The 24,340-nt window shown below is 39.0% G+C and overlaps 1 protein-coding gene across 1 annotated transcript in view; it reads left to right on the top strand.

Annotated features, from left to right (window-relative positions):
* Window positions 1-24,340, top strand: part of diaph3 (diaphanous-related formin 3) — a 433,509-nt gene that overhangs the window by 15,927 nt on the left and 393,242 nt on the right. The window contains exons 2-3 of the mRNA XM_036586844.1: window positions 15,913-15,945; window positions 23,520-23,693. Coding sequence (XP_036442737.1) covers window positions 15,913-15,945; window positions 23,520-23,693 — 207 coding nt within the window. The remainder of the gene's footprint in view (window positions 1-15,912; window positions 15,946-23,519; window positions 23,694-24,340) is intronic.

The following is a 24,340-nucleotide window of genomic DNA, read 5'->3' as shown; positions in this document are numbered from 1 at the left end:
ATGTCCTTAACAACACTGTGTGCTCATGTTTAGGCACTCAAGTAGCAAAGTATAATATAATAAACCTACTTACTCACAAATATGAAACATGCCGTGTTTTACAGTTCTGTTAAAACGTAAAATTGGTGCATCACTGAATTGTTGGTCTGAATATCTTCCCATAAATAGATTTTAGTTTTTGAATACTGGCACCACCGTGACCCTATCTGGACTAAGCAGTTAAAGATGATAAAGATGATGATGATGATGAATTCTGGCACCTCAGATGCTTAAACAAGTACTCTAGTACCCTTGCACATACCAAGTTGCACCCACAATAAAGAAGTATGAATGTGTTTCCCTGTGTTTCTGTCATACCATGAGGACTTCTTGTTACATCAGAAAAGTAACTGAACACTGAGCATTCTTGCATTTAATTTTGAATACTGGGTTATTTTCGCAGAGCCAGGAGTAGAGCCAGACCGAGGCAGAGCCAAGACAGCTCTTTCATTATTATATTCAACTGTGCTTTGTTCACTTGGCTGCAGTGCAGTCTCTGTTTAGTTAACTTGTGCTCTAGGTTTTCCCTGTTGATTTTTTTTTGCTTTTATTTACTCTGTGGTTTGTGACTGTTTCTGTTTGTTTTACTGTTTATTTTGATCATGGCTGTGGATGAGCCTTTTTTGTATCTTTCTGATCTCTATTGGTTGACTCCTGCTGAAGAGCTACCTACATGATCTAGACCTCTGGAGGGATGCATGCAAATAAACTAACTCATCTTCAATGTCGCAACCAGATGACCATACTTTGTTGAAACACTTGCGTATAGACAAACACACTCTCCCCCCTCCACTTTGTTCATTGTCTGCGTAGAAACAGGAATGGCAGTCTGACAGCTAGTGATGGCGTCTGTCCTGAGCCTTATTGCCACCCTGCCACTCCAGTCTTGACGTCCAAGGTTAAGACAATCACTGGCAGGTGGGTGTGATTGAGCCTAATGGACTGCAATTGACATGATTAGCGACTCTTACCTCCGCCAAGGTGCTGGTGGATTGATTTTAATGGCCTCTCCTCACAAAGCACAGACTGAAGAATCTGTTTGGCATTCATACATCCACGGCTTGGCGTGACCTTCATGCTGACTGTCCCCCTCCTCCATACTTTTTTTTCTCTGTCACTCATCTGCTTTATTTTATTCAGATCTCAGTGTCCTTTGTTCATGTGGTTAATTTGTGCAGGTCTCGTTTTGTGGCATTTTTCCCTTTGTTTGAAATGGTGGAGGAGCAGGCTATAATTGAAGACATATTATCAGTGTTTAATTAAGGAGGCAGCAGTGAGATAACAGGCACGGCTGAAATGAATCTCTTACAAACTTGTCAGTTTTGCTCCTTGAATGACACTGTGACACTGCTTGTCATGGCTAGTTCTGAGATAAAGTTGACCACATGAAAGTCTAGAATATTCATATGAGGGGGGAAAAAAACAATTTTGAGTTTTAGAGCTTGAATGAATTTCTTTTTTTTTTTACATTCTTGCTTCCATCAAAACCTTGCTTGCCTGTTTTGTCAGCTACCTTATTCTAGTCCACTTGTTGTTTTGCTCTTGCTGTAGCCACAATGCCTGATTTCATTCATATCACTCCATTGGTTTTGAGCTGGACTGGGAGATGGGGTTTCCTAGCAACTGTTACAGGGTTAAACACAGAATCTTGATCTCTACTACCACTATTTCCGTCCAAAAATGGAAATGTAATAAATAGGCTTATGTCAATTAAAAAATTTGAATCTTAATATGATAAATGATAATCACCTATATTTCTATCACAGTTATCAGCATTTTGGTAAAAGATTACAAGGCGCACAAGCTGTGTTCTTAATTCCTTTTGGATAGCAGTACTGTACTTTTGATTGCACCCACACTCTTCTTCTTAAACTCCTATTTCCCAACATATTTACAAGCTGTTTAACGATAAATTAGTCCTCTTTAGTTCTCTCTTAGTTCTTTTCATGAAATGGCGGTTATCACCTTTTATGCATTGCCATGGGGTTACTTCTCCATCATCAACAACATGTGATTAGAACGCTAAAGGCCTAATATCTAGAAATTTAGATGACCATGTTTAAAGTTATCTAAGTTGTAACACCAGCTTTGGTTCACTTTGTTTAATTAACAGTGAAACAAAACATTTCTATATATTTAGGGACATGTGGGGTTTACAGTGTGTGGGTTATGTTTCATGCCTTGACATGAATTAAAATTCTTCCAACGTAACGGAAAGCAGTTAGAGTCTGAAAAAGCGCTCTCTGCCATCTTTGACTTTGATAGAGATGACCTTTTATTGAAGGCTGGTATGATGGATGACCCATCGCTGTGACCTAATAAACACGTATAATTATTAATAATGCATGCCCATGAAACAGGCTAATGTTGCTAATTACAGCAATAAGTCGTGTTAATTAGACAGGTGCAAAGACGGAGTGTGAAAAGAGTATGTAGAATATGGTGACTGAGTTTCAGTATGCAATATTTATTCATATTTCATTAAATATTTTAATCATTTATTTAATTCTGTGTTCAGTAAGGACTTTGCTATGCCCAGCTTGTTTCTGTTCAGAGGGCTTAGCCTTCACCTTTTGCTCCCTCTCTTTTATGTGAACAGTGGAACTGGCCTACACCCAAGGTGAGATTTGTAAAGACTTGCTTGGAATGACAATGCAGGTTTATAAAAAGCCGAGTTTGAAAACTCCTTCTCAAGGTCTGCACTTTAGTGCTGGTTCCTGTTTCTGAGTCTGATTGTTTCAAAGCCCTTGGCCCCAAAATGACAGTCTTTCATAACAGAAAACATAACCTTTCAATCAACTTACAACCAAATAGAAGGTTACTGTATATTCTTTATGGAAAAACCACTCACCATTTGTTTAATTTTCAGTCAACATGTCAAATAAGTGCAAGGTATTAATTTTTCAAGAGATCAGGCGATTAACTATAAGATAATCCACTTGTATAAGGAAAAAGTCAAAGAGGAGTGAGTGGAAAAACGAAAACTTTCGAAACTGAATTTAAAAAAAATATTAAAAGATATAGAGAAAATAGGACTCCTATTAATTGTGCAAGTCTCGGTTGACCACCAAAACTAGGGATGATCAATACCACTTTTTCTCAGACTGAGTATGAGTACACATTTTTAAGTACTCGCTGATATAGTATTTGAATGTTAGTTATTTAATTTTTGTGAGTAGGAGTAAATGAACACTGCATCAGACCGATACCGGTATTGGTATCTATGCATCCCTTACCAAAACTGTTATCATCAGATAAACTGTACTTAAAGCTTTCATCTTTGAGAGAGAGAAGGAAATCAACCTTGACTCTTGCTTCAGACCTGAAGAAATCCACAGGCATTTCTGTCCCACCTTCCACTTTGAGATGGCAAACTCAACGCTATGGGTCTGAAAGGAAGTGTAGCTGTCAAAAAGATGTTACTAATAAAAGGCAATAGGCAAAAAAGTAGAAAAACCTCAACATCTTTGAACATGTTTGAGATCAGTTGGATCATTAGAATCAAAAAAGCAACCAATTCCTAAGACTGAACTTTGGAGATGTGGAAAATTTCCCTGCAGATTTCTTTAAAAAACTGAAACAATACTCCCAAAAAGAATGGAAGTTGTAATAAAGGCAAAGGATGGAAACACTAAATACTGAAAAATTTTATATTTAGTCGATGAGGCTGCTGTGTAATTTTTGTTCTGCTTTTTCCTGACATTGAAAGATGAGTAACTTGCTTAATAGCCATATTAACTGAAAATTAAATAAATGAAGGGTGGTGTCTGACTTAAGCCCATTAGTTTATGTTCAAATCAGCGCACAACTGTGATAGAAAACTTTGTAATCTCTCATCATGGAATCAAGTGGGTTGAATGGCCACTATTGCATCACACTCTAATGTACACTACTGTGGACTCTGAGCTGTGAAAACTCTTCTTAAATGAGCTGTTAGAAAAGCACAGTAGGCTACTTTCATTTCCCTGTTTATTTTTTTGGTCTGTCCTACTGTTACAGCAAAGTTCTGTGGACATGAATGCACACAAATACCCATCGTTGTTATGAGCTGTTACGAGTCCTACTTGGTTACACGCTTGAGCCGGGCTCCCACAGATAAACCAACCACTGCCAAAAATGACCTACAATGGCAGTGGAGTGTACTGAGAACCTGTTTGTGCACGCTGTATAGGGTGTGTGTGTGTTTGGCTAGTTTTCTGCCATTTATTGAAGCGGTGACATCTCCCATGCTGTTGGGCTTCCTGAAGCGCCCAGTGATGGCCAAAATGTATCCAGCACTAATGAGTATGGATGGGCCAAGCTCCTCTATTAGCAGATTTTGTATTTAGGCCTGACATTCTTTAGTTTCTTAGCTTTTTTGTTTGTTCGTTTTTATGGTATTTGTAACAAGGCACTTACAGGCAAAGAAATTATAAGAGCCAAAATAAAATCATGCTCATTTACATGGAGAATGCTTCATTAGATTTGGAGACATAGAATTGGACACATATAAAATGACTGACTTGTAGCCCTTGTTTGGTCCCCATTTGAGGGGATTCTGTCTATTTCCTTCTTTCTCGTGTCTGTCTCCTCTGCCATCTCTATTTAGCACAGGCAGTGCTGTTGCTGGTTGTGTTTACCCTAATGAAGTTCGGTATGAATTACTTGATGTCATTTTGAGCAGAGTGGAGCCCGCCTGTGTTTCTAATGAGCTGTCTGCCACTAAAGTGAAGGTGCTTTTAATAGGTTTTAATGCTGTCAGGGGCCATTGCATTGAAACAGAGACACCACATCAGACACTGTTACTGAGGGTGTTTAATGATCCAAGTGCTTTGTTTGTGAGAGTGTGTGTGTTGTAGAGAGGGGAAAGAGACCTGAATGCTCATTATGATCTGCCCAGGATCCTGTTGTTGTACTGCTGCGTGAGATGCTTTTGCAAGGCAGTATCACCTCAGTGCGGAGGTCATACCTGACAACCCTGCTCTGCCTTCAAGATGTGTACACATGCACACACATGAATACGCTTAGTTCTTCACATAAGTCATGAAAAACACAGTCACTCTCTCTCTCTCTCTCTCTCTCTCTCTCTCTCTCTCTCTCTCTCTCTCTCTCTCTCTCTCTCTCTCTCTCTCTCTCTCTCACACACACACAGACACACGCACACACACAGACACACACCCTTCACAGCATGTCCGCCATTAGCTACCACCTTGCGCTGGGTCAGTGGCTTCACTGTAGGCGGTCAGCGCTTGCTCCGTGGGTTGAGGCGGAGCCTGACCAAGGTTGTGCAGGTCTGGGTGTGTTGATCCCATTAGCAAACCTGAACTCATCCTCCATCATTCCTCACACTTTTAATGAGCACCTCCCACTGTCTGACCCCAAAAACATACAGACTGCTTTTGCTTAGCTTCTTTGGGTGCCCAATAAGCAGAGCCTGCCTCGTCTCTGAATGCTGCCCACAATGTGAGATTGATGAGTGCAGTGTTTGATGTTTTCTTCTGATTCGCCCCCACCCCCTATCATCAAGGGGTGTTTTTTGTGCATCAAACTATGTCAGATTGCAGAATATCCAGGGGCAATATCAAGCTGTTAGAACACCAGTGTATCTGTTAGCTGGTTACATGGAAAGCAAAAACAGCCTCCTGTTGCTTCTGCCATGTGGAGTAATAAGAGAATGGCAGGATGTGTGTACTTACAGCTGTATGTGTCTGCATCTGTGCAGTTTGTGTAAAGATATCTTGATAATTAACTTGCCTGCTCCTTCATTTGAATATTTCAGCTGTGAGGAGGTGTACTGGTTTATTCGCTCGTGATATTGTGGGGTCTGCAGATGGCGTGATGGTGGGAGGTTGTGAAAATGGCAGAGGGACGTCGGGTAAAGAAACACCAGTGGTCGGGATTTACCACTGCGAGACTTCTGCGCCAATGAGAGCCTTAGTCGTTGTGTGAAGTTAATTAATTTCTGAAACATGCCTCCTATGCCCCGGGCACCTCACAGTGAACCCTAGGTTTTGAGTCATAGCATCTACTAGCCTAGATCTTGACTTGTTTTTGTCCAGAGAGCAAAGCAAAACCTAACTATCGAGAGTGGACTGATGCTTTGAGTTAGCTGATTCAGTGTTGAGCAGAAACTCTCGTTTTCCATAACTGTTTCCATAACTATTTTAATACTTCTTAAAATTCAGACTGCATACTGTTATGGGACTGTGACAAATAATCATAAATAAATAAACAGTCTAATGATGAATGCTCTTTGTTTAAACATTCATTTAAACAAAGAGCATTTATTTATTGTTTTGTTTGTTTGTTTGTTTGTTTGTTTGTATAGGAACTTGTGTGTTAGATGCAGGCTCTCATAGCAACCCATGTCCCAGATTATAATGCGGCTCACTGGACAAAGTTATTATTAGGTATGATTTAGTGGGGGGTTTAGCAGCCAGACACAGCATGGGGCCAGGGTTTACTATGCTAATCCTTGTGACCAGGACCTCTTTTGTCCATACGTCTGATTTAAGGACATCAGTGTTTACTTTGTGTAGGTGTAGGTTTCTGGCAGTCATATATGTGAGGCCTGACCTGTTTTGCTGTACATCTCACACATATCACTGCCAGATAGCTTGTTCCTTGCTACAGAGCTAAAGAGTGTAGATAACGAGACAAATTTATTTCTGGTCATGTTTGGCATAGCTTCTTCTGTTTGAAAAAATATTATTTTAAGGGATCCTGGGGTTATGTGCTTCAAGTTTATTAGTTTATGGCACATGATGCTGATACTGCCCTCAAATCCAAGAGTGTGATTTTTATAACACCCAGCATGTATCAAACCTGTTCTTTAATAGATTATTCTTCATTTATTGCAGTCTTTATAAAAGGCTGTTCTAGACAAGATATTTGGATCCAGATCATTCTGCACGTTGTGCATTTTTAGAGAAACTGATCACAGAGTGAAGTAAATTTAGCTACTTTTACATTTACATCTGCTGCATTTAGCAGACACTCTTATCCTGAGTGAAATTCTATATTGTCCACTCAGACGAGTATCTTTAGCTAGTACACATAAGTTAGAGTTAGAAGGCAATATCAATAAATTCTAGATTATTGTTCATTTAAATGCCTTGCGACAATTTAGGTCTTCAGTCTGCATTTGAAGACGGCAGAAGTTCGTTCCACCTCCGGGGTGCCAGGAGAGAAGAGTCCTGATGCTTGTCTTCCATGCATCTTGAAGGATGCTGGGTCATGATGAGCTGTAAATAACTGCTTGAGGGGTGAGTTTTGACAGTTACCATCAGCTAGGGAGGTGCAGGTTAATTTTTGGCTTTGTTGGCAGGCATCAGAGCGACAAGAGTGAACCTAGGAAGAATGAAGGCAAGCCATGCTGCTGCATTTCGGATCTGTTGTAAGGGCCTGACTGCATGCATCAAAACACCAACCAGGATGTCAGCCAGGCATGTCGAGAATCGACTGGAAACCTGAGGGTCAGCAATAGGGTTCGAAAGGAGTAGTTGAGAGTCATCGACATTGCAGAGGTAGGAGAAGCCATGAGAGGATATTACATCACCAAGAAAGCCAGTGTGAAATGAAAAAGGAAGACGACCCAGCAAGCCTGCACTGAATACATTATGATTCTCTCCATGTTACCTGATACCTATTACACAATACGTGACTCCCTGCAGAGCCGGTGAGTCCAAGATTGGTGAGAACGGACAGGAGGATCTTGAGGTTGACCGTGTTGAAGGCTGCAGGGAGGTCAGGAAGAATCAGTAACGATTACAGTTTGGCTGAACTTGCTGCATGGAGCTTCTCAGTCACTGACACGAGGACAGTGTGCAGGTTGGGCGCTAGGCTAGTTGGGATCCTGGAGGTGATTCTGAGTGAAAAAGAGAGACAATTCATCGACTGTACTTTTCAAGAATTTTTGAGAAGAAACAAAGGAGTGATGCTGGTCACCGGCTGCTGATGGGTGCCATCCTGGCAGTTTTGAATGCAGACTGTACACATGAACTGATAAAAAGGAGTTTATGATGGAAAAGGGTGGATGGGATTTGGGTCCAGGCTCTGTCTAGCACCTCAATGTGAAACATACCTATAATACCTATAATACAGTTGTCAGAGGCACCTCCAACACTTATTTATGTGTTTTATTCATTATTATTGTAGTTTTGTTTTGTAAACAAGCTTTAAAATTAACTAATTAGCATTTTTTCAGTGTTATGTATATATCCATTGTTATTGCAGTTATTGTTTTATAAAAAAAATGTGTGTTGTACATTTTGTGTCATTGTATTGTATTGTATTGTATTGTATTGTGACACTTGTGTTGTGGTACGTGTCTATAATTTCGGGAAGGGTTTTTTCCAAGTTTCCGTTTAGTTTTGCATCCGATACTTTTTTGTGTATAAAATGAAGTTTTTCTTTTGCCTTGTTGGCACATTCTTATGTTTCCAAATGATATTTTGTTCTTCATGCTGATGGGAAGGGAAGAATCTGCTTTGACAATACTTTGCGTATCTAATTAGCCACTCGGCAGCAAGCTACATATTTAATTATTAGGTTTATTGATTTTAGACTTCAGCTTTTTCGGTTATTGTGAAAGGTTGTGGTTGATGTATTTCTTTTGGTGCTACACTAAGTGTACGACAAAAGTGTTTCTTGTTACAAACTGCACTAGTCATTTAATGAATCACATGCATTGTCAGTAATCTTTCTAGAATATTCTGTCTCAGACAGATGAGAATTCAGACTGCTGGTAAAGCCTTTCCACTCATGTATAGCATAATGTGCTGCAGGTATGTGTTAAATATTAATACTTCTGTCAACATAAATTGAAACAACTGCTTTGGCCACTTTTGTGTAAGTACTAGCTACACAGTTATGCCTTGCATTATTTATGGTTTTCTGGACCATGTTATTCAAAAGGCCAGACTGTCCTTTTTTTAGCATAAAAATGACCCAGGTGTGAGTGTGTGAGTGTGTGTTCTTCATTACCAATGGCCTAGTGAACTGAGAGACTTTCAGAAATGCTTACCGAAAGTATTGAAACATATGTAGTTTAGTGCAAACACGCTTTCATTGCAGAATGTAATACTTTAATTGTGTACTTGATGATGTGTGTTGTGGAATGCTCACTACTAGTCTCTTATAGGCAAGGTGAGACAGTCATCCTCTTCTATTTTTAATGCGGCAATAGCTTAGCTGATTGAAGGCAGGTTTTGAATATGCCCTCAGGCTTTCATGTGCAAGTCTGGAAATGTGTGAATTATAAAAGTGCTCCTCATGAATTCAGATAATATTTCAGAAAAATAAGTATGGATGCTGGGTTGTTAAAGTAATAGACACAAGATGTATATTGCCATGGTCCCTGATATTGAAGGAGTCATTGTTAAGCCTTCTCAGTTATTATTGTTGGTGTATAATTTGACCCTTTGCATACTTTCAAACCTCACATTTACATGCTTGCCAGAACTGCACTTTTTCGTCTCTGCAATATTGCATGTCTTCACCCCTTGCTCAAGTTAAAAGACACTGAAACACTTGTCCACATGCTTTTATCACTTTGCAGCTTTATTACTCTAATTCTTTTCTTACTGGTCTTTCCTCAAGTACCTTAAATAGACTGCATTCAGAACATTTCCCGTTACTTCCTCTATGAAGTACAAGATACTTCTTATTACTCATAAGGCTGTGCATAGCCTTGCACCTCCATATCTTACTCAGCTCCTCCTGCAGCTCGTACATCCCTTTGCATAAATTCAGGTCTTCTGAGGCTGTTGGTTGTTCCCCAAACTACATTGTCTTGTTGGGATGGCAAGTTATTTAGTGCTACGACCCCTAAACTCTGTAACTCCTTGCCCCAGCACATCTATTTCCTCTTTTGAAACTGGCTTGAAAACTTACGGCTTCACTCAGTATTACTCTTCTGCCTTATTCTCTGCTCCCATTTCTGTACTGTTCATCTTATTCCTCTGGTTTGTATTGTTTATGCCTCTTACTGTCTTTTATTTTGCTTTTCCTGTGAAAATAATAACCTTTTTTTTTGTTTTTTGCCCTTTTACTTGTGTTACTATTGTATGTCTTGTGATGTTGATTTCCTTTACATCATCACTCTACTTTTTATTTTCTTTGATATTCTGGTGTTTCATAATTGGCTGCTTTACTGGCTTGTTTTGTTGCTCTGTAGGGTGACCTTGAGCTTTGTAAAGGTGCTGTATAAATAAAAGTTGTTGTTGTTGTTGTTGTTGTTGTTGTTGTTGTTGTTATGATTATTATTATGATAAGCAAAAAATACAGAATCAAACATTGGAGGCGGAGGAAAAAAGAATACTTTTGCAAATAAGGCATTATTTCAATGTAATTAGTCGCAATCTCAAGACATTTTAGCATGATCAGTCAAAATCTCGAGAAAATACACAAAAAATTCAACATGATCAAATTTTTGACAAATAAGCCATTATTTTGACAAAATCAGCCCAAAACCAGCAGCGTTGCAATGAAATAGAAAGACTCGATCAAGCTAGACAGGGTAGTGTGCTGATAAAAAAAAAAAAAAGTAAATAAACAAAGAAATGCTACGCAAAACAACCAGGCTTTATTGGTAGATAACAAGCTTCAGAAATACTGTTTACTCTCTTGAGGTGATCACAATATTACGTGTGAATTAACATCAGCAGAATTAAAGAGTCGGCTCCAAGCTTTTAGACTCTTGGAGTCTTTGGCCATGAGTTTACACCGATTCTCAGACGGATTGAGGTCAAAGAACAACTCACCGTCCTTACTGGCTTACAAAAAAACCTCCTCTGCATTGTAGCGTGCCTTGTTCCTGCTGTGTGAGGTGTTTTCACTGATCTACTTGTGGGACAGTTGTTTTATGGGAGACAGATAGTTACATGGAAAAATATAAACCTTCAAGTTAAACTTGCTCATGGAGTTATTTCTACTAGAGGTCAAGTTTTTGTTCAAATACAAATCCTTTGCTCCCTGTCTAATTGCCTGTTATGTGGTCTTGTTTGCTGTGGTATCAAATCAAAAAGTGGTATCGTACCACCTCTAGTAACGACCTTTGCAAGAAATAGCAAGGATTTTGAACATACTAAGTTGAAATAGTGCAGGGTGCTCAGTGGATGCTGAGAGCTCCCTAATTTGACTTACAAACTAGTGATTCGTTTTTATGGCGTGATGAATGTAGCGTTCCTCGAACATGAACATGTTTTTCTGCAGTTAGATTTGTCTTCTTTAGAAAACCAAACGCATCCCTTCTCTCGCCACATGGTGCAACACTGATTGAGTTAGGATTTTCGGCATCTTTGGCCTGTTTGCTTTTAATGAAGGGCATTTCTGCCACACAGCCTCGCTGATTGATCACCAGCTCCTAGTTGAACCACGTCAATTTGTTATGACTCTATTAATGAAGTAAGACTGATGCAGACGATACATGGCCGAGCGACCGGTAACCATGTGGCCCGTTTTTGACAGTTGTGTTTACCGCAATTTGAATTAATAGCGCGTGTAAATGTTTTGAGGGAGGTGGAGAAAATGTAGATTTGGAGTTTGACTGATTATAATGCGTGCCATCTGGAATGGGCTTGATATGCATTGTGACTATGAAATAAAGCAGTTCTCCCAAGCTAATGGAGCAGCGGCAAGAGCCTGAAGCTAGGTTAGAGGCTGACAGTGTGAGGGCTTGTTTATTTCATGTATTCTTATGAGCCTTTGTAAACAACATAAGTAAAACAATTTTGAGCATTTCTAACACAGCGCTTCACAAATCCTACCCACGGTCCAAAGCAACAGATGGGCATAAATTGGTCTGCAATCCAAAGTCCAGACACTTCTTCTGCAGATTTCTGCATTCATGTCAAAAAGGAACATTGCTCATTTGTTTCTGGCAATAAAACTTGTGTCTTTGACACAGAGTTTTTAATTTAATTTTATTTTTCCCCCACAGTAAATGCTAACGTCAATTTAAAGTGACTGTTACTTGAATCTCAGTCAAGCCTATTGATTTTAGCATATACATGTACATATTTTTATACTTGATAGACATTGTTGAGTAGAACTATGCAAGATTTTTTTTACAATAGAGACCCCTGACAGACGCTACATTTTCTCCTCTCTCACCTTCTTTTGTCTTTCGTCCATCTCTGGCTGTCTTATTCCCTTTTTGTTGCTTTTCTTCTTCCAAAGTGTTGCTAAATGGAATTCAAATGCTGAACCCAGAAACTTCGTTGACAGGTTGACATTTGTGTTCTTACTTGTGGATTTTATGCTAATTAAAAGCAGAGCGATTGACTGATATCTGTAACTCTGTAGCGTGCTGCAGTAGCATTAGGAAGCTGGATGTAGCCTAACCTTTCCCGGTCAATATATTCATGCACAGATGGAAACCGTTGGATGTGCTGGCACTGTTCAACTCCCACATCAATTCCACATCCATTAAATAACACAGTGAAAGTGCAGAGAGACACATCCCCCGTTGTTTGTCTGAACGAGTTTGTGTGCGCGTCTGAGGGGTGACGTATCTCAGCAGTGACACTTCATCAAGTGTGCAAGTTCCTGTTTAGAGAGAAGACATAACAGTTACAGAGTAAGAAGTTCTTTTGTTGGGTGGTTGTGTGAATCTTTCATGAGATGCTGCTATTCTAACATCAGCGGGTTTCGTTTACCTTGCGTCCTTGTTCACTTAGCTGTGTGTTTTTCCCTTGTTGGGCAGATTTTGACATTTTTTGTCCTCCCTTTATTCTTTTAATTAAGGTTGATTTTCTGGAACTAGAACTAGGGCTGTCTCTCAATAAAATTGATAATTCAAATATTTAGAATAACCGTTTACTGTTTATAACAACCCATTGAAGTCCATGGGGTTTGCTTTCCACACTGGACTCATCAAAGATGGAGATTTAGCGCACGCTGCGAGGCCATAGTATCTATTTAATCCCAGGTTCAGTCATAGAAGTTTCCTACTGCTTCGGATTGCTAGCTAACTATCATGTTTCAGTTGCTTTTGTTACAGAGAAAAAATGAGAACGTGCTGGCTAGCTAGCTATCCAGAGCTGTAAGAGAATTATTCTTAAGCTGTATGATAAAGCCGACCTGGCTGAGTTCAGTGTGTGCTCTGGTAGAAAGTGGTTTTGAGCACCATAAAGTTCATCACTCTCCTGCTAACTGACACGACGAAGACCTTCGTTAAAAAGACGCTATTTCCTACCCTGCTCACTGCTGTTCAAACACCCAGCAACTGCTGTGTTCAGATTTGCCACAATGACAAGAACCCTGATTTTAGTATTAATTTTAATACAAGTTGATATGGAAATTGCGATTTATCAGTGATGTTTTTTGTTGCATTTTAGTATTAAGCTTTATTAAAAAGCAAAGTATGTAAACAGAATTAATGCAGCAGAGCATGTTGATCTACTACTACAACTACTACTACTGCTGATAGCTAGTAACAAAAACAGCTTTTTCCTCCATTCGGTTATTAAACTGATATATATATATATATATATAAAACAGGCTAATCTGAGGAGCCTATTTGTCAAGTTATATATCTATTTTATATCTATAAGTTTTATATCTTGTTGGGGTCTTTGACTGGTTGAGCTGTAGTTGAATATACTCTAAAGCTGGGCATACACTGTGTGAGCTTAGAAATGTTGCTTACTTTACCTGATTACTTGCACTATAATGTCTATAATGCCCATCATGTACAAACAAAGCCTATGATTTTATGCTCACACTGTACAAAAACGATCTGTCTGATTGATATGCTATGTGAACACAGCCTCTACAGACAGCTCTGTCTAAGCACAATTTCCAACAAAGCTGTTTCATTCAAAATAACATGCTGCGCTCTGGAGTACTGAGCAGAAACATCGAGAAGCTGTGCTACAGCAGCTTTGCTAACTTGTGCCGCACTGTGCACTGAAACTAAAACTAGGCGATGATGTGCACGAGTAGAACAATATACTCTCTCTATAGTTTGTTGAACAGATACAGTTTTAAAAAAATCACTGTTATTAATGTTTATACCTTACAAATCTGTTCAGGCAAACAGAGAAAAGTCAGCATATTTGGTCTTTTGTGCTACAAATGTCGATTTTGACTCCATTTTACTCTGTCTTTACTAAAATTGAAGTGTGTGCCTGGCAGGAATCTGCCAAGGTGGAATGTTTAAAGTGACGAACAACTTTGCGTCTGACTGCCATGTTCTCAGCAGCATTTTACTGTGCAGGCAGTAAGCTTGAGTCGAGCACAGTAGGCGCACATCCCATGGTATCAGGTGGTATTGATTGTTGGTATCTGTTAGGGGTATAATGACGCACAAAAGTCATGGTTTGGTTCACAGCGTGGGTTGGACATCACTATTTGGTACAAGTTTGGTACAATGAGGGGGAAAAAAGGCAACACCACCACCCAGATGCATAAGGCTAGATTTCCTTTCATTTATTTTGGACAGACAGTAGCGCAAGTAACAGTTTGTTCCACCTTTTTTTTTGTATAGTCCCTAACTTTAGTTGGTACAGCCTGTAGTGTGTGTCATTTGCAATTGACGGGGAAAGTCACTAATGTTAACTAATTTGTGCAGCAATATTTAAGCTTCAGTGATTTTGTAGTTAGGAGCAGAGAAAACAGAAAAACTTCTAAGGCTTTGTGCTGAGTCTCTTCACAGGTTCCAAAAATGCTGCAGGCTGTGGACGGGGATAAGTCTCATTTCATTTAATTCCAGCTTGATTTTTTTTTTTTTTTAAATCCTTTTTAAAATCTCTCTTTAGTTAACTTGATAGCTGCCTTCGTCACCTCTCGCTCGCTGTTTAAAAACCTTAAACTCAGCCTCACAGCTGATCGGGGTTCAAGAGTTATGGAGCTGCTGCGGTTATGAGCCCTTGATAGACGCAATCATTTGGCGCTAGCTGCAGAGAAAGGGTTTTCCGTGGACTGCCGCTGTTAACTTGCTCATGGCTTACAGCTTAACGTTTCTGAGTGGAACTTGTACTTGTGAACTTTGGTTCCACATTAAGTTCATCAGTTTTTTTGCATACAATGTATTCTCTGTACGACTGCATACACTGAGCCATAATGTCCGAACATTGATGGTTCAGGATGAATACACATATCGTTATGCCCTTAGTATCTGTGCATTTTTATGAGTACAAGTAAATGAGTGTGTATTAGGCCGATACACAATACCAGTATCGGAATCGATGCATCCCTGTTTAGATGTTTTTTATTGCTACAGCTCATTCAGTCGCTCTATTGCTTGTTGATGTTACAATGAAATATTGTGCTCTCCCTCTCTGAATCACCCTCTTGCTTTCTCACCCTGGACTAAAGTAAACAAAAACCACTTGTTGGATCTGATTAGCATTAATGGAACGGTTTGGACAAGTTGTACTGCAACCATTTTGAATTCATTCGGCGAGCATATCCCCTGGTTGATGTGGAGCTGTTTGTTACCGCCATACACACATCCTTGCCAAGGCCCGCTGAGAAATCATTCGTTAACCTGCTGCAGGATTTCTCATGTTTGCTGTAGTGTTCTGGCATTAAGCAGCACTGCACACTTGTATAATACGTGCATCCTGAGCTGAAGTGCTTGTAAATGAGGCAGAGAAATCCCAGCTGCTTCCCTTTTTTTTTCTCCAGGGCGTTAAATGTAGAGGTACCTTATACATAAGGCTTATCTACTCATATCCTTGCCTATACGCTATGTCCCACGTGAAGTGTCTGACCACGCTTTTTCATTTCGTCATTTCATTCTATTTCAATTTGACCCATGTCAAGCGATTACTGCTATGAGGTTTGTTCTGTGTTTAGCATGGTATTTTGAAAATTTGCATTTACAGCTTGTTACCAGACTGATGAATCAATGTTCTAATCAAATCCACTCTCTCCCCTCCTTTGTAGCCCTTAAACATCCGAACCCTTACTGACGATGTGGTAAGATTTATTCAATTTTATGGCCCATTCACTAACAAGTTCTTTTCTTGCTTTTTTCTTTTCAAGTGTTAACTATTGCTGCATGTCTTATTTTTTGCCTACCAGCCAAACATAGAACCTGCTTACTAACTACTAAATTATCCATTGGGATGCTGTTGCATGATAACCTGGTTAACAGGTGTTTGCTTAAGCAGTGAGACAATGTTTAAAATATCCGGCTTTACACATTTTGAATAGTTTGCATTTAACCGCTAGTTTTTTCCTGAAAGGTCCCATATTGTTACTAATTAATTAATTTTTTTTATCTATTCATATGTTGAACTGCAGTACAGGTTAAGTCTTTTTCAGGTTTGTCTTATCTTTACTCTTGCTACATCAAACACAATGATCTCCTAGCGATCTCCTGCTGCTAAATACTACTATAAATAAGCTAATGTAAATACTAAGTGAGCCATGACTGTGAAATTAGAAAATTTGTGTATGAAATTGTTCAAAATTTCCAACGGCGTGTTAAGATTATTTATATGTAGTGTGTGGGCCTGTAGATTTAATATTTCGACATCTTTACATATGATATCCAACTCATTTATAGTCAAAAGGGCAAGTAAATCCACATTTTTCGCAATATGGGACCTAATAATGCATGTCTTGTGACTTGCAATATAATTTATACTCTCGTTCATATTTTTTGAAGGAAGGTGTCCATCTATAGTATATAGTATTGACTTTATCTGTTTTACAAGCATGAGCACTGTTTAAAAAATAAAGTACTGCTTTGCTGCCACAGAATGTTCTGAAGGTATAACTCATGAAATGGCGCTTTTGAAGCTATGAAGCAGGTACTCCAGTGGTTTGATGAAAATCTGTGTGACAGTTACGGTTGTATCGTATTGTATTGTTCTGTGTGACTAGCATGGTACTTTGTAGCGAGATAGTCATAATTCTTTTTACATTACCAATTTTCTAACCTCTCTATATTCCTTAGAATAATATGGGCTGCTTTTTGTTGCAGTGTATTTAAGACCGATGAATGTAAATGAGCTCTGCTCTGACTGGCTGGCCTGTATTGCATATCATTCAAAAAGCAGTCCAGATTGAAACACTATAATTGTTACATGAAGAGAGGAGACTAAACTGCTGTAAGAGTGCGACATCACAAAAACAATTATTTCAAGTCAGAGAACATACTTGAACTGATATAAGGATTGGCTACACATTAAAAGAAACACACTAAAAGAACTTGGATTACAAGACAAATGTGATTAGTGCATCTCAAAGCTGCAGCTGGCACGTTTTCTGACATTTAAATCGTCCATCTTGATTGGCAGTTTTGATGGACGCAATCTATCGTCGATTCACAAAGCTATCAGCGAACGGCTCAAGGTAGCTTTGTGTAACATTTGAGCAATTGTTTTTTGATTGGTCTAACATTTATTGAGTGGTGGACTCAAAATTGTGCAGTTGCTCAGAATAAGAGCTACTCTGTGCTCACAGATACAGACATCACTCGTTAGTAAAGGAATATGCGAAGTATTTAGTATAAAGTTTGTGTTGAGCAGCAAGATAATAAGGAACACATACTGAATTAAAAACAGGGGCGCAACATGGCAGAACCACAGAGAGAAAACTTGAGTGCATTAAGAGTATGGTATGAGAAAAGCAACTTCTGGTTATTGTAACCCTCATTAGACTGAAGTGTCTGCCTGAGGGAAGCTGGTTTTTATTAGGCCCCCCTTTAAAAAAAAAAACAAACAAAAAAACCCCACCACATTATTATAGAGGTGATGATGACAGACACTGTGATTTCTGTTTATAACAGAACTAGGGCTGAAAGATGGATCAGTTTTATATTGAAATCGCAATTTGAGCAAAAGAGTGCGAATTTCAAATCATAAGAGCTTCAATTTCAACCATACTTTATCAACAACATGGCCTTAACAGGATGAGGTGTTAGGGTGGGGACAGATGAGTTAGAAAGTTAGAAACAACCAAACATTTTTTGAAATGATTTTTTATTATTTGCACAAGAAGGTACAGTAAATACAAACAAAAGAGAGAGAATGTGCAGGCAAAGTAACAAGACCCACAAAGTGCTTGTACGAAGTACTTGTCCTCAATGGGGAAAAAAAAATTGGATTAAATAAATAACCCAGACAAAATCACAAAAAAAAATTCTGTGTTTTACATTTTAGAGGGAGAGTAGATGAGTTTTAATCTGTTTTTTGAAGCTGATATTTTTTAGATGAGGTGGTAGACAGTTCCAAATTGAAAGCCCTCAATGAGAAAGTGACATACTAAAGAAAACTGTGTGGAGGTTGTTAGAAGATCTTGTGGAGTGAAGATGAACATGAAAGTTGTATTGAAAACTTTTCAAAGGCAATCAGGAAGAAGATGGTGTGAAGAAAAAAAAAATAAACTGACATATTTGAAAATGGTTAATTTTATACATACTAAGTATTTGAAGGTTTTAGAAAAGTGCCGTGTACATGACAACCAGGCAGTATGGCACTCTGCGTTCAGCGTTCAAGCCTCAAGCATAAAAGGGGATAAGCTGGAGTTCTTGGCCAATAAAAGGCCTAGACCTAAATTTATAGAAAAGGGATTGCAATTTATATAGCAGTTGTAATATTTGTCAAAAAATCAGTTAGATACTTTCTCCAAAATGTTCAGCTCTAAAATGTTCCACTAGCCTCTTTGTACTTGAACTTTTTCAACTGGCATAGGAAGTACATCCACTGCTGGGCTTTTGCACTGGAGTAAATTAGTGGTCACCAACACTCCTTCCTGTAGGTTTCACCTCCAAACCAAATCTAACACACCTGTTGCATCTAATGAAGATCTTCTAAAGACAATAATCAGGTGGATCAGATAGTCAATTAGGGTTGGACCTAAACTCTACAGGTTCTGTAGAGTTTGACAGCACAGTCATCTCTAAGGGGTGAGACTGTTAACAGAGTTTATAACATACAATGGCAATCAAACTGTGCCATGTTTTAATAAATCTTAAAACCATGTACGATATTAACATTTTTCACAGTAGAAGGAAGTAGCTTAGTCTCCCTATCATGCCCCTATACAAGGCATATTTCTATAGCTATAATCTAAAGTATACAGTAATGGTGCTGGTGATAATCTCATACATATAATTTTTATATATAGAATTTCTCCTGCCTCACTTGCTTCTTCCTATTTGTAGGAAAGTTGATTATCCGCTGGCAGGTGGAGGCAGACGTGTTGATTTAGGAGAGTTTCTTGTGGAGCAATTGCAGGATAATATTTCTGAACACCCAGCTAAACTCTGAAAATAAGGTTCTTGTGCAGGTCCTTGGAAAATTGAAGTGTTAAAGGTTAAAGGATAAGGTGCAAGCCCATGCTGATGGCAACAACAGGCTATTGGCAGTATGCAAACTGCAGAGGTTCCAGACAAGGCAAGGTAATATCAGTCAGGTGTGATAACACCAGTATCTCAGAGGATTTTTAGGATTGCAGAGGTCAAGCCAATGACTCTGCAGTCACTGTGATGATACTGTGATGGTTGTTTTTTATGGTGTATTATTATGAGGCTTTTGAAGCCACGAAGCAGGTACTTTGCATAACTCCATTGGGGATTGGGACACTTTTAAGCATGATTTTTTGTTTCAAATGTTCTTTTATAATGTTGAATGCTCTAATAAACTGAAAATGAAAATATTAACCTGTTAATTTAAGGTAATTTTTTAAGCTCCTTTAGCTGACAGGGGTAAACGGCTGCAAGAACAGATGAAAATCTGTTGCTTTTCATAAGGTTGCAAATATGAGTTAAAAAAAAGTGGGAGATTCAGTTTTACCAAGTCAAGTCAAGTCAAGTCAAGAGGCTTTTATTGTCATTCCATCTATGTACAAGTACACAGTGGAGCAAAATTACGTTCCTCCATGAACAAGGTGCAACAAGGAACAAAAAGTACAAAAGTACAAAATTACAAAGTGCGAACGTGCAGACAGTGTGCAAACAAAAATTAAGCTAGAAACAATACAATAAATACGATAAACCAACATTAGGCACAGTAAACAGACCGGACAGTGTAGCACCGACACAGCACAGATTTCTGGACATGAAGTAGTGGAATAAGGTGCAGACATATTTAAAATAATGTGATCTGTAAGTTACGTCAGATAACATACATATACACAGCAGTTACTGAGGTAGTAAAACAGTTACTGAGGTAGTGAAAACAGTGTAAACACAGTATTGGCAACAATGTTCCAGATAGATAGTGCAAGTAGAGCATCACCATGTGCTCTTTAAATGAAGGTACAGCTGGCCGACTGAATAGCAGTCAGAATGGTGCGAAGGGGTAATGGTTTGTGTACTATTATTTGCACAGAGTGAGATTACAGTTAGCAAACATTTTTCCAACAACAGTGCTAGCTGCTTAAATCAAACTTTATTAGTATAATGTCCTTTGAGTGTAATTGTGACGGACTGGTGGGCTGGGGGTGGGGCAGTCTAACTATCAATACAATCTAGAGTCATCAGAGCTCCAGCAGGCTATTAGTAGTTAATAATAATTAGTAGTTAAATTATTATTATTATTATTATTATTATAATAATTGTTAGGATAAGAAATGGATTAAAACAGAAGGCTGTTTAATTTACTGATCTGTTCATTGGAGAATAATTTGTGTGTATAAGATGTTTAAGTGAAATTCACTTTGGAGTCAAACCAGCATAGAGCAGAATGTTTGGTGTGTGTTTCATACAAGCTTGGAATGGAATAAACAGCTGATGGTGCTCATGATAGAACTTTCCCAGCTGATACAAGAATCAGCATTATTAGAAGTTCCTGATTTGATAAACAAATTTGTGAGAGAACAATGGTGGGGTTGTCCCTTTAATTTGTGAGTGGGACTACAGTTCTCTTGAACATATTAATATTGAATTTTGGTACTGCAGTCTTTCTTCTATTGCATTCATAATCCAGTAGTCCAGTGTTTTTTCCACAGGTCTGAAATAAACCATAGGAACGAATGGAGTTTGTTTCAAAATGGATATCTGAACTCAGCACAGCATTTGTTTACTTATTCAGGTATTCAACTAAGGCACATTTTTTGTTTCATGTGAAGCACCTTGTGGACCTGACTCAGTGTTTAAGAGTAGTTTATGTCCAAGTGTGGCTTATGAGTAGGAAATACTCTAGTGAGTGTTCTGTCATTCTCCTCTCTTCATAGAAACAGGTCAGAGCTTGAGCTAGATTGAAGGGGCCATATGAAACAAATTCAAAGAATAAGACTGAATGTAGAGAGATGAAATCCAATAAAAGTATTGGATGTGACTTGAAAATCTGTCAGCATAAGGGCGTACCAAACCCAGTCAGAAATAAATTCAGAGTCTAGAAAGCAAATGTGACTGACTGCTTATTTTTAGCTGGAACCTTTCTGCACGAAGGAAAATGTAACAGACAGAGACTAAATGAAGTGCTGTCTGCTGTTCAGCGTAAAACTTTATTAAACTTGGGTATACATGGTATCAAACCTCACCAGTTGGACCTGTATCCTTAAGCAGTATTTGAAGGTAATGAAATATTTTGAGCATGGGACTATGGGTAGATGAGCCAGTTCATTTAAGCAGCACCAGGTCTGCTTATCGATGGAATTCAATGGCTATTTCTCACTCGCGCTGCAATTGGCAGCACCACTGGTGTTTAGCATTGCGGTCATCTTCATCCCTCTTTCTGCCTCATTTCATTCCTCTCGCTTTCCTCTCTCCTATCCGATATGCTCTTACTATTTGTCTCCTTTATCAGTTTTCCCCCTCCACTCTTCTCACTTTTAATCCCACACCTATTGAACCCTCTCTTATTTTCTCTTTCTGCTGTCCTTTTTCCCTGTTTTCTTAAAAGTCGTGTTGTTGCTCTTGTGGCATCGATTGGCATAAAAATGTGTTTTTGTTTGTGTTTGTTTGGTATTGATTCAGACGATCTCTTGATGCTAGAGGGGGAGTAGACACTGGAATAAGTTAATCAGCATTATTATGTGTTGGGCTTTGTTGGAGCACACATTCTTAAGCCAAAGATTTGGTTTTAGACAGATAGCCAGGCACACAAATGGATGAATAGATTGACTGTTGGCTGTGGTGGCTAAATCCATGACTAGATGGATACATTGCTTGATCGAAGTAAGTTCAGTATTTCCTGGCAGTAAATGACAGCCGTTATGATTTTGGATGAGTCCAGGGTGTATTCTAGGGTATATTCTCAGGTGTGTTTGATGTTTTTGAAATAATGGAGAGGATTTTTGAGAAATATGGCAAGGGATGGTTGACTATGGTAGAAATGTTTTTGAAGGTGAGGGCAGAATTACTTAAGAGGTGCCTGATGGAGGGAATAGAAGGAATGAAGAGAATGGAGCCATTAGTAACAGCATCAAAGGCTAGGCTCTCTCACAGAGGGAAAAGGGGGAGAGGGATATTGTGGGTGAGTGAGCTGCAGCCGCATAAACACCTAAACAACCCTGAAAAGCACTTCATCATCTGGCTCAGCCCATGTCAGGTGTGGTATGATGTCTGCTGTTGTTATCAGGGTGCCAGCTTCCCATATTTATTTATCTATTCTCTGGTAACGAGGGCTGAATAGCAAACTGCCTCTGTCCTCCGTTGGGGACGAAACACTGTGATTAAACTGATCAGTGCCATCAGTCAAAGTTGTGATGTGTGCTTTAGGGCAGCTGCAAACCAAATTAGACTGACGATCGTGTCGTCTGGTATCAGACGTCACACTCCCCATCCCTTGCTTCTCACTCTGCGAAAGTTACACGCCCTCGTCCTTTGCTTCTTCAAATGTCTTTAATTAATTTCGCATCACTGTCACTGCTGATTATCTGCGTGCAGAACTCTCTTGCTTAGTCAGATAACACACAATGGGTGGCCTCCATGAAAATATCCTTGAAGATAAGTGTTGGTAATTTACCCTGCTCCGAAAGAAGAAAGGGGCAAGCGCCTGAAAATAAACCACCTATCTTATCACCTAGCAGTGACATCTCAATCCCTAACTCCCTGCAGCCACCACTGGGGGGAATGAGAGAGCAAACAGCTCCCTGACAAATCTAATCTAATTAGGAAATCATTATCTATGTGATGCGGGCGCCCACCCCCCTCAGTATAAATCAATGCAGGGTTGCAGGGACACTGCAGATGCTGTGGCTCTCTGTCAGGCATGCCAATTGAAACATCTTAGATGATTTAGTATACTGTAGAACTTTTGATTAAAGTTTGCCACAACTATAGAGAAAAGAGATGCTGTGAATGTTTTTACGACATTAGGTTTGGCAATTATTCATCATGTTTGGATTTGATGAAGACTCACTATTAAGAACAGTAATAATGCTAATGACTGTACATTAGGGCTGTGTAGAAAAATGTAATTGAAAGTAATGGTAATCATCATTGAGGACACCCTTTATTATCCCTGTAAAGATTGTTTATGTGCGTTTTGCTCTGTGGTGTGAACTCAAAAGTACAGTCAGACTTTGTATTCTTTTTCTTTTTATTGACGATTGATGATTGACATGTTCTGGTTTGTTGTTGTTGTTGTTCTTAGCTGGACAGGTTTGCGAGTATCCGCATCCCAGGCAGTAAGAAGGAGCGGCCAAACCTTTCCCACATGACCAAGCACTCCTCCACCAGCGACTGGTCTTCTTCCTTGGAGTTTGAGGAGCTCTCATCCAAGATCACCACAGAGAAGGAGATCCTTGCCCTCTTTGAAAAGATGATGGTAAGCTTGGTGGCCTAGATAATGTGATGGACAAATCTGGTGTGATGTGCTTTGTCTGAAACAGCCGAAAGGTGCTATTGGAAAATGTGACTTTCATTGTTCCTTTGATAAGAACATGTCCAGTTGAGTGTTGCGAGGTGTAAGAGTAATATGTTTTTCTATGCTGTTTGAAAATTATGATGTTATGTCTTCCTCATAAACTACCAAACAAATACATTTCCAGTGCAGTTTTTATTTCACATAATTAAGTACGATGTTCAGCCCCTCTTCCACCCTGAAAAAAAAGCGATCAGCTTAAAAAAAAAAAATAAAAAAACTGACCCTTCTTCTGTTTTGACTTCTTCCAGTGTTATTTTCTGTTAGTTTCTATCTTCTTTACAAAGTTTTGTTTCATCAGTTGGTGAAAGGAATGAAAACTCCAGATACATCAGTTTTGTTTCTAATAGCATGACAGCACCGCCCACCCCCCAAACCAAAGTAATATTTGGGGACTGTTTGTTGGTATGAAACAAGTGGATACTGCCCAGTCCTTGTACAGTGTCACGAAAGATCAGACACATTCTGCTAATCTAGTGACCCCTATCACCTGCAATTACTATCCATGGAATTAATTTTAATAATGCTCATGTTTTTAAACCTTTAATCAG

The sequence above is a fragment of the Colossoma macropomum genome, unplaced genomic scaffold, assembly GCF_904425465.1.
Source record: "Colossoma macropomum unplaced genomic scaffold, Colossoma_macropomum, whole genome shotgun sequence".
NCBI lineage: Eukaryota > Metazoa > Chordata > Actinopteri > Characiformes > Serrasalmidae > Colossoma > Colossoma macropomum.
This window is presented reverse-complemented; position numbering and strand designations above follow the sequence as displayed.